Below are 19065 nucleotides of genomic sequence, written 5' to 3' on the forward strand. Positions count from 1 at the left end.
CCAAAATATTTCCCTGAATCAAGTACGTTTTAACAAGCTGTGAATAAGCTGTTAGCACAATTATTGTGGAACGTGAATTCCAAGAGGGAAAAGCGTGACAATCCCCATGATGATCACTGGTGGTTACAGTAAGAAATGTACACTTGGCAGTCTGCCACAAATTGGTAATTGTTTATGTGAATGTATTTGATTTATAGAAAACAAGAGAGCTATCTTAGTCAAGTTTAATATTCATTGTTGTCGAGGCTCATCTGCTAGTAGTGAGAACACAGGGTGAAAATTGGGCTTCACTGAAGCCCAGGGCAAAAATTTAACTGAAGGTCATAAAGTGAGGATTTTGTGTACAATCTTGTGGTTCTTTGGGATCTCATTGTTTGGTGTTTCGTTTGGGGAGGGGGGGGTGGTGGTGTTTGGTTTTCATTTGTTTTGGTTGTTCTGGTTTGTTTTTTTTCTCCCGTGGAATGAGTTACTCAGATTGGTAATAAAGCTTCTTCATTAATTTTCTAATACTTTATTTAACTCTTATCTTTCTCCCTGTTCACCTACCTGCTCTCTGCAAGTTTTGTTAGCTCTAAGAATCCAAATTCTGTGTGCATGCAGCTGTCTGGAGCTGGATAAACTTATGCGGAGTTGGATAAATTTCTGAGATTTCCTTTCAAAAGGAGATGACTGAAAACCATGACCAAGGAAATCACTTGCAGTTCTATATTCATAAAACAAAGTATAGAGAATTGTACATGCTTTAAATAGCATTTATGAAATTTGTCAGGCTATTAGTTCATATAATGTTGAGACCTTACATTTTAGTATCTTCTTAAAATATAAAACAGCTGAAACATTTCTGGGAAGATATTACGCAAAATTAAATATTTAATTTTGCATAACATCTTGAGAACTTTTTAATATTTAATAGCTATTCAGCTGGAAGTTTCTCCTTGTATCAGGAATGATAACGCAATAACCAGATTAAAGGTCCACACATGTAAATTGAGATGACATGATCATATACACACAACATATATTTCACCCAACAATTTAGTCTCTATAAGAGTCCTACTCCACCTCCCAAGGACTTCTAGAGCTACACCTGTATCATTTAGTATAACACAGCATACCAAAAATTATATATATGGCAGCCTCAATCCCTTCTTCTTGCAAACTTGGTTGGAACCCAAGTGAAACAATTGTAAATTGAGAATTAATTATATTCTGTGTATTTCACAATTATAAAGGTTTATGATCTCTTTAGTTACATTAAACAGCCACAATGAGGCAGAAATAAACCAGTCTTTATATGAAACTCCTTGCTTCTGTGTACATCAGACTTACAATATAATGGGACAGTAGCTTTCTTGGTATTAATACACGGCATTTGTCTTATATAAGCAGCTGAGTAGAACCTTCTTAGAATCATCTGGTTCACGATCTTTAGTTACTAAGTGCCACTGTACATTTTTTTCTCTAAATTAGAAGAAATTAATGTTTGTGGCTATCTCACAAAGAGAAATAAATTTACAACACCTATTTTAAGCAGATAAATTATTCAATTTTTCAACTTTATAAACAAAGAACTACAGAATACATAATAAAATATAATAATATAATAAGTACATAACAAAGAACTTAAGACGTAAAGTATCTTTAATTAAAGAAAAAAATTATAAGTTATGTAATTCGCAATGGTCATCAAGTGCTATAAGGCTACGTTCATCTTACAAAATTGTTTTTATTGTACCAATTTATTTAGGGTACTGATGGAACGTGCTCCAAGTCTGTCAGTGCCAAAGGACATCGACTTCAGATCCTTAATAGCAGTGATTTTACTCAGGATTTTTATTCTGTTTATTTGGATTTACCATAAAAAGTCTGCATTGTAGTCTGCATCATAGGCATTTGTTACTGATACTTTCTTACAAATGGCCATGACTTATAGAATTCTTAGTAAAAAAGTAGCTTAATGTTTCTAGTCACTGCCTGGGAACCGCTGTGGCAAAAATATTAAAATCATCAGAGACTTCTGAAAATGAAAAGTATTTTGAGGAAAAAGTAAGCAGCCAAGCTTAACTCATCTTCTTTATTTCTCTAGAAGACTGTGATTGAGAAACACTGCAGGATTTTAATTATGGGATTTTAACAAGTCTGCTTTTCAAATACATTTGAAGACATTCAGAAATTTATAGTGATGCTTGGGTCACATTCAGTAGAAATACCATTCACTACAGCTACTACAGTCTGGAATAAATATGTGGCCTCTTTTTTTTTTTTTTTATAAATACAAATTTGATTAAATTCCTTGGCATGATTTTTTTTCTCTGAAAAGCTTATTTAATTTATATTTACTGTGTTGTACTCAAGGCCAGGCTGGATGGGGCCTTGAGCAGCCTGGTCTAGTGGGAGGTGTCCCTACCCATGGCAGGGGGTTTGGAACTAGATGATCTTTGAGGTCCCTTCCAACACAAACATCTGTGATTCTATGATTCTACGGAACACATACACAAACACATCTAGCATTGATGTTTTCAAGACTTAAGCCACAGGTGTGTTAAATAAATTCAAATTCACTGAGTAAGCAAAAGTCAGGGATCATACCTGAACTTTGACAAAGAAAATGCCTGTATATCTTAGGATGACATGCTGATTAAGTTTTGCTATCAACCAGAGGCAGACTGACCCACAAACTCAGTTGACTTCTTAAATTCAATCACAGTTCCACCCTAAACTGCTTTTATGAATCAAGTCTTACATGAAAGGGTTCTGTAATTCAATTGAATAAATTATCATGCATGATGTAATAACTTCTTTCTAAATAAAAGCAAAACAAACTTGTTTCCAGTTCTGCCTATCAATGAGCAACAAGACACCATAGTTAAAAATATAAGTAGCCATGGGTGCTTTTGTATCACTTTTGAATTAGCATTACCCCACAAAAAGTTCTTCTCCTTTTATGTAAGAATTATGCCAGTTATATAAAGGGGAACTTGAAACCGGTTGCCCAGTATGGACCATGTTTTGATACAAAGAAAGAAAAAACCCAGCAATGATACTCTTAAGACAGAGTTCAGGTTTCCTTAGCGAAATTTTGACAAAACGTAGCCAGTCTTTTGTTAACAGCACAGGCTATAGGTTTCCTAGGATCCTGTACTGCAGTTATGCTTAACTGATGAGAATCACTTTGCCTGTTTTGCCTGGATATAACAGCTCAGCAATGAATCATCATTGTCTTGCTTTAATGAAAAACCAATACCATCAACCCCTTTCATCTGTCTGCAAATGATTCTAGGACATCGTGTTCAAACTTAGGTGCCTAAACCTAAGACACCCAAATAAGAGACTTAAAAAAGTGCTGAGCAGATACAAAGCCCTCTAAAATCAATGGTCTGCATTCATCCCTGAATACAATTGATTCACATCACCCAAGCAGCAAAAATGAAGCATAAATCTTTCCTACCAAAATAGCCATAGATTGCCCCAACAAAATTAAGCCCCTTGTAACACAGAACTGGAAGACAGGAAGAGAAGGCCGAGCAGATACCAATTCATCTGATCAACAACCAAGAAGGTGTCAGACCATGCAGATGAACACTGCACTATAAAAATATTATGCTGCTGACTTGTTGTAAATGACTTTTTCTGTTTGACACTCTCATTCCTACAGCATTGTTTCTTTGAATCACAATGGAATTCTAAATATTTGTCTTACAATACTTAAGGGAATTTATATATTGGCTGTAGAAACTAGACTGTACTGAATTTTTAAGGGATATTACATAACTATTAAAAATCCTCCAATTCTGCTAATGAGCATAAGGAAGGAAACCCACAACACAAACTTCCAGTGAGAATGGCACTAAGGTATACTGTAAAATACATCAGTCTCACTTGTTTTCCTTTTAGAACGAATATTAAAAAAAAAAAGAAGTAATGTTTTAAGGATTTTAAGATTACTTTAACCTAAAAATAATTTGAATACTGTTCTCAGGCACAGGCATTTTTTTCTAAAACTGGGCAAATACTTCGTATCAGCTTCGGCACTGGCTGCTTGAGTCATTGACATTTGTGAATGAAAAACTTTGGTATAACAATACTCAATGCTGCCAAACTGAGTAGTCTGCTTATGAAAATTTAGAAATATTTATACATGAAAAAATGACTAGCTTAGAGTACGATAAAATTAGAACACTCATTACTTAAATTGAGAAAAAAAAATCATAGAAGAGTGTATTAGCTCTGTCAGTCTGTTTGTTTGTGTTTTGTTGGTTTTTTTTAAGTTATAATACATTTTCTTCCAGTTTTGTGGTCCTTAATGTGCTTTAGTTACATCAGACTGGACCTACCTCCCTGCCCTTTCTCTTCTCAAATAAGGTACTTTGGGAAATTAAATCATCACCATCTTACAACCTTTCAGAAAATTGCTACTAAAGAAAATAAATGCTTGAGCATATTGAGTGTTGGGATTTTAAAATCTTTGTTCAATGCATATGTTCAACTTCTACAGTACATAAATTATTTTCAGAATAAACAGGTTTGCAAATAGCAACAGTCTCCAATTTTCTGTGAAATGGTGAACACATCATGAAAGCCCCAAACTAATGAACAAACACAAAAGTTACTGCAAACTGCACAGGTGGGACAGGAAATAAAAACTGCTTGTATTTCACTAACGCCCCAGCAAGCCTTTACAAGAGCTGCGCACTCTTCCGTCTTACATTCATGACCAAGGATGCTATTCCCAGAAATACCGAACATTTCATCTTCCAGAGAAACTTGGGTTCTGAGAGCTTTCAATACTTGGAAGAGAAACTTGACTTAATGCACTTCTTCAGGCTCCTACTTCTCTACCTTACCTAAGATTATTTCAGTTTCCTATTTCATCCTATCCAATACTGTCAAGAAGCTCTACAATCCAAAATTTTATAAGTAAGTCTCAGCCATTTCTTATTTACTTCCGCTACAAGCCAAAGCACTACCGCTATTCATGTTATTCTCTTCCTGTGTATACTCTTATAATTATGTAAACCTTTATTCATGAAGGGAAGACATACAACTACTAAGTGAGTCAAAGCTATGAACCTAAGTTTCCAGGGCCAATCTTCATTATATATAAAAAATAACACAATATATCTCCAGGATGCAGTAAAATACTTTGTCCTTAACTGTATCCATTGACATTAAAAGTGGTGAGCAGACACTTAGGCTGACAGACCAAATATAGTATGAAGGCTGAAGTACAACTTTAGTATGTTTCCACTAACCTAGTATCATAGCAGATGATGTCAGAAGGGAGTTTTCAGAATGACTGAAGCTAGAATACTGTACTTCTGTATTAACTGGATCAGCAGTGGTTGCTTATTAATTGTTCAATACCATACTGTCAATGTTCAGTCATTCAAAGACTGGGAAAACATCATTTCCAGGATAATTCTGTCTTCTGCAAGCTCTCTCTCCTCTTGTTTCTGCCTAATGTCTTTTTGTCTCTGTGTACTTCTTTGTCCTTCCTTCTGTGTTGCCTTTCCTTCAGCAACACTCCATATCAGTCCTTATGGATTGTTTGGGGTTTTTTTTCTCTATTGTTCCACACTAGGTTCTGATATTCTGCTGTTTAAAAATAGTTAAAGCTAAGAAACTGCAACAATCATTTCTGTGTTTGGTCTCTCCTTTTCCTATTGCAGCTACCAGAACGGTGATCACATGTTTAATGTTGGCAAAGATATTACACTTGAATTTCAGAATTGGCCTATTCTCCAAATTGTTCATCCTCACAGAACACAAAGCTAAACTCTAATTTTCATTCCCACCCCACTCCAGCTGTAACAGCTAGCCCTCTAGTTTTACCCCTAAAGATCGCCATACATAAAAATGCATCAAAATAACACTTTTCAGCAGACTGTTCGAGATAGACTGTTTAACTAGGAACAGAAGTTCATAACATCTCTATTTCACTGCTATGATCTTGACATCTAACGTTTTGTGCATTCTGGGGAATACTATAAAATGAGATAACAGTGAGAAACAGGCTTTATACAGCAATCAGAAGCACAGCAGAATTCTTAAACAGCTCATTCCCTGATATAGTTTTCCATTTTTCCTTTTCATACTTTTTACTAGTCTTTGTTTCTCAAACTACTGAAAACTGAGCTATCAGTAAATTGTAGACTCAATGTGTAATACTGAGTATTTTTTTAAATACCCTTTGTAAAGTGTCCTATGGATATGGATTCCTCTACACTTCATTATTCTCAAAAGCCTTTCTTTCATTCTTTGCATATTTGCTGCCTTCCTATTCCATGTAACTACCATCCCCTATCTTCTGTGCATTCCTCTTATTCCTCCTATAGATGCAGTAGCCAATCCTGCCTGCCTCTGCAGTGTTCTACCAGTCTCACTGAAGATTACTGTGGTTTTAGAGACTTTTAAACAAACAAACAAAAAATTTTCTTTTGCCCAAGTCTTCAGCCCTGGTAATCAGCATAATATTCCATCCTGAAGTCCTGTTGTCTCCTCTATTCCCTTCTCTCAATTCAATAAGGACTAGCAAGAAAATTATTTTTAAACCCTCAATTGCTTACACATGTAAACATGCTGCGCAAGCACAGCCAGAAGCAAAAGGAAATTAAGAACATTATTTCAAAAACCAAAATACTACTTCCTACCAATTTGCAATATAAATCTTGCAGAACTTTCCTGCATCAAAGCCCACGTGATGCAAGCAGTACTGCTCTTCATCCTGGTCCAGAGGAACACAATAAACCTGCTTCTGAGAGAGCAATATCCCACTCCTCATCTCACTTCACTTTTTAAAATCATAGTCTCCTTGAGTCTCCCGTTCCTTCCCATGCATAATGCTGGGGCATGGAAAAGCTGAGCGAGCACTTCCCCCTCCCCTCAGGGCACTTTAGGAACAATTGACTAGCTCCCATTTTTATAATCCAGCTTTCCTAAATCCCTAATTAGAGCCCCTACTTTGATGTGGGTATCTCAAAGCTGGTTTATAACGTATCATTGCAATTTTGTCACTAATCTGCCTTCTCCACACCTACCTAAAACAATCGAACAAAAATAGAAAATAAACCGTCTCTAGGAGGATCATCACAGCGTACAACAATTTCTCGAGGTTCTGGGCTGAGCCTCTTTGCAGAGTGATGTGTCAAAAAAAAGACACATTTTCAAAACTGAACTTTATATAAATGTTCAGAATCTTCCCCATTATTGGTCTAGGGTTGTTTTTCCTGAATGCTTACATAGGCTATTAGGTAATTTGACTGAAAGTACTTGCCCAGGCAGGTACATGCCCAAGCTTTGATGTGCTCAAAGGCAAAGTGCAGCTCTTTGTCCATTCGGCTCACAGAACTCAAGGAGAGCCTCTGAAAATGGCCCTGTACATGGCTGTCTTAAAATATCAACCACATTTACTTCAAGCACTGCAAAGCAAGTTTTCCAACTATTCCATTTTTGTTCTCTCTCTGTCTGTGTAAAAATCTTATTTTGCATACTACATTTATTTCCTTATGAGTTGTGGTGCTCACAGCCACTGAAGAAAATACAAGGAAAATACTGAAAGATAGAATAGTGAAATACACAGCTACATAGCCAAGACATCAGAACTCTCTTTAAAGAGTATAAGAGAAAAACAAAACAAAACAAAACAATTGTTTGCACAACAAGAATAATATTTATAAAACTAAATCCCAAGAAAGGCATGTTCTTGTAAGTCACATATTTATGTGTTTTACAGTATCCCAGAGAGTTCAGAACATGCAATTGTTAACAGGGAAGACATACACAATAAGAAAAGTATTCTCATAGCTTCCTTTACCATGTAAAGCTGCTCCCAAATAGATCATTTTACTGATGTGCATTACAGCAAGCATCTTTCACTGGAAACACTTCAAACAAGGAAAATTCCACAAGAGAGAAGGCTGCTGCCTAATACATTGCAGTGATATGACCTCTTGACCACAAGGTTTTTGTATGTGTATCACAAAAGGCTCTTGACACCTGTCATTTTCAGAGATTAATAAAAACATTTAAAAAAAAATCCCCAGCCCCATAATAGTGTTTGTGCTGAAATCAGATGCAGTGTACTGCAGTACAGCTATTCATTTTAACCCCTTTTCCTCTTTCTATCTGTTTTAATGTTGGCTTGCTATTAAAAATTCTTGAAGATGGCAGAGCTACTGTATTAAAATTCACCTCTGTTTTGAGTGACTTCAGAGCAAAAGCATTACCTTGATTTTCATTTGATGAGAAACTCTTCTAAAAACTTGGTAAGCACATCTAGCTAAACCTGCCTTGTCAATAATCTCTATGATTTCCATAAGGTGAGACAGCATAGGTACTGGAAGGAATCAGTTATAGAAGGACTTTCCAGTATTTATGTAAGACTGGATAGTTCCTGTAAAATCAAAATATAGAATAAAAAACGTATCTATTGATACACAGTTAGTTAAATACTTGAAACATGAAGGGTTTTCTTTGCTCACGTTCTTAGTATTGTAAACATTTCTTTTGGTTTAGGGTGAAACTATTGAACAGGGACAAGATTTTACTCACAGTAAACACACATTTCCATACTGTCATTTCAGTCTTAGTTCTAACAACCCAGGTCTGTTGCTTCAGTGTGTTTTGTGTCTGTGAAAGACTCCAACTGAGCACCTGAAAACTCCTCCATAAGAGAAGGAAGGAGGACAACCAGCTCATAAGGCACTATCTCATCTCAGTCCTGAGTGGCATCTACACCCAAATTACTACAGGTTGTTCAGATTTGGGAGATCACACCTCTGATAAGCATTACTGTATCATGGCTGCACAACATGCAGTTCTACACTGATTCGCACAGTTCCTGTGACAATATTCGCAGCTTCAACTACAGAAGCATTTGCCTCAAAAAGGAAAAGAACTAAGGCAATGATGTGTACAGTGCTGAAGAGTGGCAGTTAAAAAAAATAATTCACATACATACTGTGACTGTAAATACTTTTTACAAGTATAAAGCACTAAATACATTATTAGTATAATGTTTATTACTTAGTCAACGGAGTATCTTTCTTATCAGAAAAAAAGAAATTGCCACTGGGAGGATGCAGTGAATACTTTAAGACACCAGTAATGAAAAAGCATGTCAGAAAACATGATTCAGGCCACAAATCTTCCCTTTCTCTTTCAACTCCCTTCTTTCCTTCCCCTCTCCCCAGCCTGCTGCTCACTGCCCAAATCCGCTCCACCCTCCTGGCCTCTCCTGTCTTACAGCTGCTTCCCTCGAAGTCCTCCTGTCCTTGCCCAACTCCTCCAGCCTTTCTTCCCCTTTTACCACCCCGTACCAACCCAACACCCAGCAAATCCTCCCATCTTGCCTTGTTCTATCCTCCCAGACCCCTTAACAAGTGCTGAGGGCTTGGATGAGAGGTGCAGTGGCGCAGCCACCAGTGGCCCTGCCCTGCAGCTGAGCAAGCACAGCAAGACAGGCTGGTGGGCCAGGTGAGGACAACTCTCTGCTTCCTACCTACCCTGTGCTCAGGAGCTGGAGGGTATCCCCCATGCAGATTCTTTGCAGGAGCCATGCGCTCATATCCCACAGCTTCAAGCTGACTACTCTGTCTGCAAGAAAGAAATCACTTGAGGTTTGTTGGCTCTGCAGCCAGCCAAAGGGGCACAATACACTCCATCTCCCCAGCTGCATGCAAGACCATGGAAATCTACTTTCCTCGATGGCTCGGGAGAGAGCCTGGGTGAGCTGGTTCCTCAAGGCACCCATGCCCTTCAGAAATACCACCCTAAGAGGTGCCTGTAAAAATACCTGAGACGTCACTTCTCAGTGTTTAATGACTCAGACACCAGATAAATTTCAGAAACAAAGACTGTCATTTGTCACACTAAAATAACAGAGGGAGATTTTAGATTTCACCACAAGGCAAACTGACCCATGTTTCCAAGAGTGAGCTGAGGCAGCTCTCCAGACAAGCCTGTTACCTGTCCAACCCACCCTCCATTTGTTTTTAAAATCCCCAAACAACTACTTAGCATATTGCATACACTGAAAAACGTGGAGGGGAAAATGAATCCTTGTTTATCATAACATATTTGTGTCAGGTAAAGATAATGTACTTTTAAGGACTTCTGATATATTTATCCAAAGCAGTGGAGCAGGGGGAAGTTCAAAGAGAGTTGTTCTGGTCCCTTGGCTATATATTTTATGTTTTCTCACAAAGATCTTATTTGGGCATTTAAAAGGATAAATTGATTTAAATCATATTGTTTAAATCATCAGTCTTAATGACAATTTAAACCAGCATACAGGAACCCTGTATTTAAATAGCAGATTTTTAATCTTGCTTCTTATTTGCCTAAGAAAAAGCTCATTGTCAATGATTCATTTAACCATTAGGTTACACTGCTCCTCAATAAAACATGAGATCTTACATTAAATTAGTTGTTTCTTGTTGCTACTATCAAATGTACATTTAAATTCCTTATTTTTTCCCATTTAATTAAGTTAGATATATTTCTTATTTAGAAAACAACACTGCTTTATTTTTTATCTTACCATAGTGCTTTGAGACAGAAATTACACTTTGATTCAAAATAGTACATTACAACTGATTTGCATTTATTAGATTGTTAAAATATCTGAAGTTTAGCCATTTATTACACAAGGACTCTTTTACTCTAGTGAGTCAACTGGTCAATAGTTTCTTGTAACCAAAGGCGTATTTTTAAAACCGGCTATGAATACAGACAGATATATAAAGAAACATTCACCCACAGTTTCTAAAAACTAATTAGGTACTTGCCTGCCAAGGAAATAATCTGGAAAACAAGGTAGATTGCCCTCTTAGTTAACCCAGGATTTTTTTTAGCCCTGAATTTGCATGTCCATTGAGGGGCAACTGTAACATGTTCCTGTACAGCAGAAACATATTTCTGCAATAAAACACACCGGCTAAGTACTAGCATTCACTCTAATTAAAAATGTTTTAGTGACAGACACTTAAATGGATGACATGGCAACATTTTTACAAAGAATGACTAGACTCAGAAATTCAGCATGTCATCTTTCGATTCCGATAGCAATTATAAAAAGCAGAAGCCTTTGTTTTATTGAAGTTTGAAGAGAATGCACTGATGCAACAGGTCTGTTTTATCTATTTAAATTATTATAATGAGCTGCAGCAGTTTTAGAGCTATGTAAGTATTTTCATACTTTAAATGTTAAATCTAAGCTGGGCTATTTTGGAAAAGAAATCCATTCCAACATCAATAACTTAAATTGGAATTTTAAAGGTATACATTTTTTCCCTTAAAACTGCTTTGGATCCAATTCATCCTGAAGTCTGGATATGTAACACCTAAAATATGCTGAAGGTTGCACCCTTAAAGAATGCTGTGGCATTGAGGGGTTGATGTTTTAACTTATTCCACTGTGTTGTAACACAGAAAAATAATGTACACAGTGCAATACTTACAAACCTTACCAATGAGTTTACTTATTTACTACTAAGTCTTGCAGCCCTTAAACAATTTGTATAATTAAGGATGAAAGGATGAGGGCAGAAAATTGAAAGAAAATAAGTGTATCACTTGGAAACCTGGAGGAACAGTGCTACATGTTAAACATAACATTTGTCTTAAGCATGAGCCACTTTACTTTTTACAACTGTAAAATAAGATCCTTTAATTCTATATTTCAGAAATACACTGGCTTTTATTCCATGACTCCTGTTAAGTTATTACCTTCGAGTCAGTTAAGCTCTGTAAGTATATGCTTATTTTTAGGAATGCGTTACACATTCTCTATTAAACACAGCAGATAAACATGTGCTTATGTCCTCTTCAATTAAGTAAGCTTGTTCCCTAAAGCACTTTCAATGTAAGTTTATTGTGTTAAATTTATGTTTTTCTTGTTTCTACTGCTATGCATCTCCTACTGTTTCTGCTGTATGGCACAGTCACAAATGAGTTATAATATTATGTGTTAGCTGACATTAGCTACCCAACTCTTACCTTAGAGATTACTGGCCAAACACAAAACAAATTCTTAATGCCAAGGTATTTAACAGAAATATATATTTTTTTACTTTCCTTTTGTACGTTACCCCATAACTGGACCTAAAAAAAAGGGTAATTCAATTTTTTAAGATCTGAGAGCATCGTTCATACCTTCTCATTCAACTACTTCATGTAATCTATATCACAGAGCTCAAATAAAAGACAAATCAAAATTCTGCATTCAGTATACTTTTCTGCACTTGAAAAATTTGACTTTGTTTATTTTGTATTTCTCAGAGTTCTACCACAACAGAAATCATGCTTGCTAATCTATATTTTATGTGTTAATACTGATTGACTGGGATTGTAAAAGTAAGAGAGTTTGACTAGACATTGAGCAAGTACAATTTTGCTCTCAACCTCTTATGAACTTGCTGTCTTTTATTTCATTAGGAGCAGTAGGGAAGGTAGGTATGTTACCACAGCATTTTTTTCAGAGAATTCTCCAAGTGCAATATCTATACCATGCCGAAAACCAAGCTGCTTTCTCCCTGTGAGAACAGCCCAGGAGCTGCAGTGGGCAAGGACAGGGGGCAGTGGCCAGAGGTGGCCAAAAGAAAAGGGCAGGCACCAACAGACGTTGAGGCAGTGACCTGGGAAGCTGTGGCTCTAAAAATGGTGTCTTCCAGAGAGAAAGATGGGTGGGGGCTGTGAAGAGGCAGGGAGATTGAGAGGGAATGTCAAGTAATGTGGGAGAGAGTCCGGAAATGAAATGGAGACAGACATCTGCAGGAAGGACCATCCTGAACATATTGTATACCACAAAGGCTTACAACAACTGTGGATGTTCCTAACCTAAGTTTATTCCACCCCAGGGGCTCCCGAGCTTCTTAACCTTTAGTTTCCATTCCACAATTAAAGCTTCTTCTCTGGTGCTTGCTTACTTGGGCCCCCAGTATCATTCATAGCTCCTTGTCCTTTCCAATCTAATATGCCACTGCTGCTTTCTCTTTTGTTTCTGAATACAGGAAACCTATTCCTTTCCTATAGATCAGTTATAGAAAATCATTTTACATCTCTAATTTTCATGATTCATTTACCCACTAAAACATATTTAAGAAATATTAATACTGATTGTCATTGAATCCTCTAAGGACATCTTATATAGCCATCTTTCCTCTTCCTTTTCATATTTACCAGCTACGCAGAGCACACTTTTCAGTAACAATCATGTTTGAGTCATTTAATAAAATTCTTAGGATTCATACAAAATAGAAAGCAATAAAACAATGCATCAACTTACCCATTTTCCTTGGTTTCCTGTGTTAAGTCAATGCTTTAGAATATATACGGTAGGACAGATTTCATTTAACATTTCTGGGTTCGTTACGTCTTTAAACTTCAAAGTACATCTGTGAGTACGGTAGAATGTTTCTAATTCATGTATAATCTTAAAAAAAAACTTTGAGAAACATGCAAGACTGCTGAAAGATAAAGGTTAATGTTAAAGGCATTTCTAAAAGGACAAAAATATTTTCTTTTGTATTTCATTACTACACAGAATTTAGATAAATCCTACCATCTTCACTGATGTCCTCACAATGACACAACTGTACCTGTATGCCAAATGTTATGAATCTCAAAAGTAACTGCTTAATGAAGTCTTGCCTGTTATTTATGTAAACTGCTTGAATTTCCATTAAATCCATAAATGTCCTTATTTTCTTAGCATTTCTGAGTAAATTACTCCAAGGATACAGACTAAGAAGATGATATTCAACTCCTCACTTCTGAAGCACTCTCATCCGCTTCCCTGAAAGTCCAGTCTATGAAGGAAGTAAAGAGGAGCAAATCTTGTACAGGATCTGCTCTATATTTCAGGACGTGATAGCAATTTCCAAACATGATTACTGTCATGTCAAAACACAGAAAGTGAACATCTATGAATTCAGGATGCCAGAGATGTTTCTCTCTTATGAAAGCAGCTGGTAGAAAATACATTCCTCCTTCCAAATGGTTTTGTTTCCTAATGTGTTAGGTCCTCTACCATCTGCAAGAATGTGGGAGATGTTCTGATTGAGGACAAATACACACACACATAAAATCTCTGCATTGCAATATTAAATGACTGTATTCAAATTGCGCTTCTCTTTCCTGTTTGAAAAACAGCTCAAGCACACTGGGGTTACAACTCCTGTATAAGTTCACTATATCTGCTGGATAGATAGCATCTTACAGGAGGCAGTGTCTTATCGAAACCCTGACATATTTTTCATGTTATAAGCATTTTGCTTTCTGTGATTTTTTTTGACCATTACTGTCCTAAAGCAGGACTAACTGTGATAAAGTGTCATTAGAAACAATCCTGTTGAAACCAGGACAATATCCCACAGCACGTTCAAAGTATCTTGAATCTCAGATATGCAAACACAAGAACTGTGCTTGCATTAGTGCTGTCTATATCAGATCACTGTTAACTTTATTTACTTGTGAAGTCAAATCTTGAAGTGTGGAGCTGGATGGTTCCTTATGTCTTGTTTCTTATGAGTTAAGAGAACGAGAAGATAGGTTGTTCTTTGCCATGTCTCCTGAGGAAACTGATAGTAAAGCCTCGAAGATCAATACAAGATGAACTGTTCCTGTATCCACAGAACATTCTGTAGAAGACTGAAGAACAAGGCCAAAACCATAAAATCACGTGACAAACAACTTTTAGGCAAATCCCCGCACTTTCTGAGGCTTATAGGAGGTCTGCAGTAACGAAAATAAACAGATGCATAGGTTTGGTGTGCACGTGATGATGGACTGATGCTGTATCTGGAAGAATAATTAGTGAAATGAAAACCCTCTTAACTGGAGAGTGTTACTATAGTTTTCTGCATTTTAGGATAGAGTTAAAAAGATTAATAGAACAAAACACTGGATTTATTATTTACAGAATACCTGGAGACATGGCATTCAGGGAAAAGCAATCTTTCTTTCCTCTTTCCATTTTATGAAAGAATTTCAAAGAAAGAGTACTCTAACAAATTACAGTGTAAAAGCTTTTAAATGTGAAAACTAGCAGTACAGTTTAAAGCACAGCTAGATTCTTGGGCAGTCTGAAGAAAGGCAACCGGTGAACCTTAAGAAAGTTAGTACATAAAAAATCATACAGCTTAAAGAAAGCAACAAAGAAAAAATATATAGATTCTCTTGGAATTGCTCTGTATCTACGGACAAACATAAATTAGTTTAAATATTTTAGTCTGGATTTATAAAAGCGACATGTTCTAAAATTACATATAGTTATGTCCTATCCATATACAGAGATGTCATACATACATGTTGCAATATACATATTGTATACCACAGTATAATCATAAAGACCTAACACTTCAAACAATTACAATCAAGTGCATAATACAGGGAAAGGCACACCATAATACAACGCAAGAGAAATCAAATAAAAATCAGTAACTATAATCTTCCCAGACAGGAATACCTCTACATCACACCCATTGCTACAAATGCAGCATAAGCAGACAGACAGACGTGAGCCAAGTTTTAACTGGGTTAGTGGGTATTGCCGGATGTGACAGACATAGCTCAAGGCACATTTCATAAGTCAAAGAATCTGGATAAATAGTCAGGCAATCGATATTTTACCCATTTTGATGGAAGATAATGTGCTACTGAGCTCCTTGCATTGGGGTATCAATTCATTATTCCTTCTAGCCCCAGATTTCTCAGGCACAGTTTAACAGCAGAGACCCCAGTGGTATCATTTGATCTTCACAAAAATCATTTGCTATCTATCACTTCACTAGCCGCATCTTCGGAATTAAGTTGGCAACAACTTCATTAGAATGGGACTGCATGCTAATTCTGTCTCTTAAGACTGCATTTCCAAGTATTTGGTACACAACTGCACACTATGACAGGATCAAAACATCCAACTTCTCAAAAGGTCTCCTATAAAAGTACAACAGCCACTTGCTAAATAAAAGAGACTAAAAGATTGATATGCATAGCCATCAAGCTTGATAAGAGAAAAATACGCAGATGCAGAAGTTTATGTGGCAGAGACAGACAAGAAAGGGTAAAGGTGAAGGGAGCATAATGTGGAGGGCAGGACAAAAAAACTGAGCCAATAACGACAGATACAAAGCCAGCAGAAAGAATGAGGGAAAGGAGACCCGGCAGAAGAAGAGCCAAAGCCAGCAAGTGGAAGGATTCACTGGCAACAAGAAGAGATAAATAGTTTACAGACTTAAAATAAATCCTCGAATTAATAAAACAAATTTAAAGGTCAGTACTAGAAGCATCTATGGCCTCTTATGGGAAGCAGCCTACTCTGGCCAATGCTTTATTACTACTATCCCTCAAAAATAAACCATATTCGTTTTACTAATTAATCTCTAAATCCAACATCAAGCTTGAATTATTATAAATAACGATATATAAATACTCCATTCCATGCAATATAATAATAAACGCTCTTTTCAGGCTTAAACAGCCCCATGGCTGCAAAGGCTCTATATAAAGTAATGCAAAGTGACTACAAAGTAATTTTGAGCCTAATATGCACACTCAGAGATGTAAAATCCACCCATTCAGATTCTCTTACGGAGAGAAGCTGCCCAATCTAATTCCTACAAATCACACTTAGCTTCAAAAGGATCTTCAGATTGTCTTTCGATAGCTTAAAATATTTGCGTAGTTGTGTTAGAGAGGATGTACAGGGCATTTCTTTCTTTGACTGACTGGCATACTACACGATTTTTAAAATTTTCAATACAATTGACTGCTTCTTTGTAGATTTATTTGATGTCCACTGTGCAGAATCAGTGACCTATTATACTCCCTAAAATTAGTTACATACTTAGCAGGGCCCTCTTTAGACATTTACATATATACAAGTTCTGCCTCTTTCTGTTCGGAGATCCCTGAAGAAAGAGAAAAAACAAATCATACTGATTGCACTCACTATGTAGATAGAAACAATTATTAATGGAACTAGGTAAATGAAATAAGACAGAAATACCTCTTGTACCAAATAGCTGTCAATTGTGTCCACGGTCAAACTGACATAAAAACCATCAATTTAAAATAATTATTTCTCCTTTGCTACACTTAACCAAATTCAATTTACACCAAAATCAATTTAATATTTCGGATAAAATCATATTTTTTTTAAATACACATATTTGTGTATGGTCAGGGAACGTTTTTGTTTCCTGTTACATCATTCTCCTCATCTTCTTTCAGTGCATTGATTATATGGCCTCTCATTCAATGGACTTGCACTGTATTGGTGTACTAGCGTTACACGTTTTGTTGCCTTTAAAGTCAGAGGAGCTCCACTGGTCAAGCTGTATGACGGTACTTCCTTCACATTACCATGAGCTTTCTCACTATGGAGTTTCATAAGAAGTTCACTTGTACTCCAGCTTTCTTAAATATATTTTTGGTCACCTTAGCTTCAGTCTATCCTGAAAGATAATATTTAAATCAAATTATTTTCAATAATCTGGATCTTTTGGCATTTCTGAAATTCCTATCCAGTGTTTCTGTTTGGCTATGATTATTTATGTCTGTCTTTCACCTGCCTGATTGGGAAAAGTGCTTCTCACAGGCAAAGAGAGCCTCCTCAGACATACCTATAGAGTTTATCTCCCTTTGGCTCTGTCTTCTATCTATTTATCTTCATTGTCCATTTTATCATCTTTGACCTTGAACTTTTAGTGTCTTCCCATAACTCTCACATCTGTGAATGTACTTAAAATCACTTTGAAGTTAATAGATGCTGAACCAGATCCAGAAAGTGGTGCTTCAGCCTCACCCCTTCTGAAACTATCTTCACAACTTTGTCTTCTCTAGCTTTAAACAACAGCAGTAAATGGTACATACTTCTTGACCCTTTTCTTCACTTTTAGGAGACCAAAGCATGCAGAACACTCTCGTGTCTGCATTCATGTTCATGACAAAGTAGCATGAGTACATCATTACATCCCACTTAGATATCTTCCTGAATTTTAAAGGGTTCATTTTATTTATTTATTTTTATTTCTTCCATGGACTAATTCCATTTCTTCACATGGCTTTTATCTTTCTTAATAATCTGAACTGCTCCTGTCATTCAGTTTTCTGCTGCTCTTCCATTCCCACCTTACCAACTCTGTTTTTCAGCTACATAACCGATTGCACTGTTTCCTCTTTTAAAGACTACAGAACAAATGAAGGATTAATAAATGGGAAAGCTGCTTGCTTACCTCAGCCCTGGATTTTGGCATTCTATTTTATTCCCTATGGCATAAGGCTGCCAATAAAACCAACTAGTGCAAGCACTGACATGAGGTCTCCAAGTGGAACAGTTACAGGAACTTCAATACCGGTACTAAATGAATCCTAGATGTAAGGCGGACAAGAACCACAGGTTCAGACAGGGAAAATAACAGCATGATGAGCCTCCATCAAAGCTTTAAAGCTCAACAAAGTGAAATCTCCATTAATGTCTGCTCTGGAGGTTCTGATACTGGGCATAAAAGTGGCAAATTGGGATAAAACTTAAAATTTTTATCCTTGCTCGCTTTAATCAAATAGGCTTTATGTAACATTTCTTGTATTTAATAAAACACTTTATGATATTGATGTTAAAAATTAAGTAAGAATAATGATTCTGTTTGGAGTAAAGCTTTTTTATTCCAATTTAAACAATAAAGGCAGAAAAGTTGGAACTTTAAACATCCCCTACAGGTCTTCCACACGATGACCAGGAATAATTCGTAAACACTATATGATGGTGAGTAATAATTTGTTAATACACATTTTCTGACTTTTATCTGAATTACAAGATTATTTCTTTTCTTTACCTGTTGTAGGATGAACAGTACCTAGCTTCTAAACACCACCACAAAGCAGATCAGGCATGAAATGGTCATAAGTATTAGTTTCCAGTAGATTTCACTTTTCTTTTTCAAGCTACAGCTTGACATTTTGCAAAATCTCCAGAGACCAAACAGTGAAATCGTGTTACTGCAGGAGTGAACTGTAAATTCCATGAAACCATGTAATATATCTTAACACAGATGGACACAGTAC

The 19065-nt window shown here is 36.4% G+C and overlaps 1 protein-coding gene across 9 annotated transcripts in view; it reads right to left on the reverse strand.

Moving 5' to 3' along the window:
* Nucleotides 1-19065, reverse strand: part of FOXP2 (forkhead box P2) — a 422073-nt gene that overhangs the window by 160801 nt on the left and 242207 nt on the right. Inside the window, exons 1-2 of one of the 9 annotated variants that reach the window (XM_069851259.1) lie at nt 9504-9572; nt 8226-8392 (exon numbers count right to left, since the gene is read on the reverse strand). The exons of the other annotated variants lie outside the window; for them this stretch is intronic. Coding sequence (XP_069707360.1) covers nt 8226-8330 — 105 coding nt within the window. The 5' untranslated portion in view covers nt 8331-8392; nt 9504-9572. Of the gene's footprint in view, nt 1-8225; nt 8393-9503; nt 9573-19065 lie in introns of those variants that run through there. 9 annotated transcript variants of the gene reach the window in all.

Source organism: Phaenicophaeus curvirostris, chromosome 1 (assembly GCF_032191515.1).
Source record: "Phaenicophaeus curvirostris isolate KB17595 chromosome 1, BPBGC_Pcur_1.0, whole genome shotgun sequence".
NCBI classification, from domain to species: domain Eukaryota; kingdom Metazoa; phylum Chordata; class Aves; order Cuculiformes; family Cuculidae; genus Phaenicophaeus; species Phaenicophaeus curvirostris.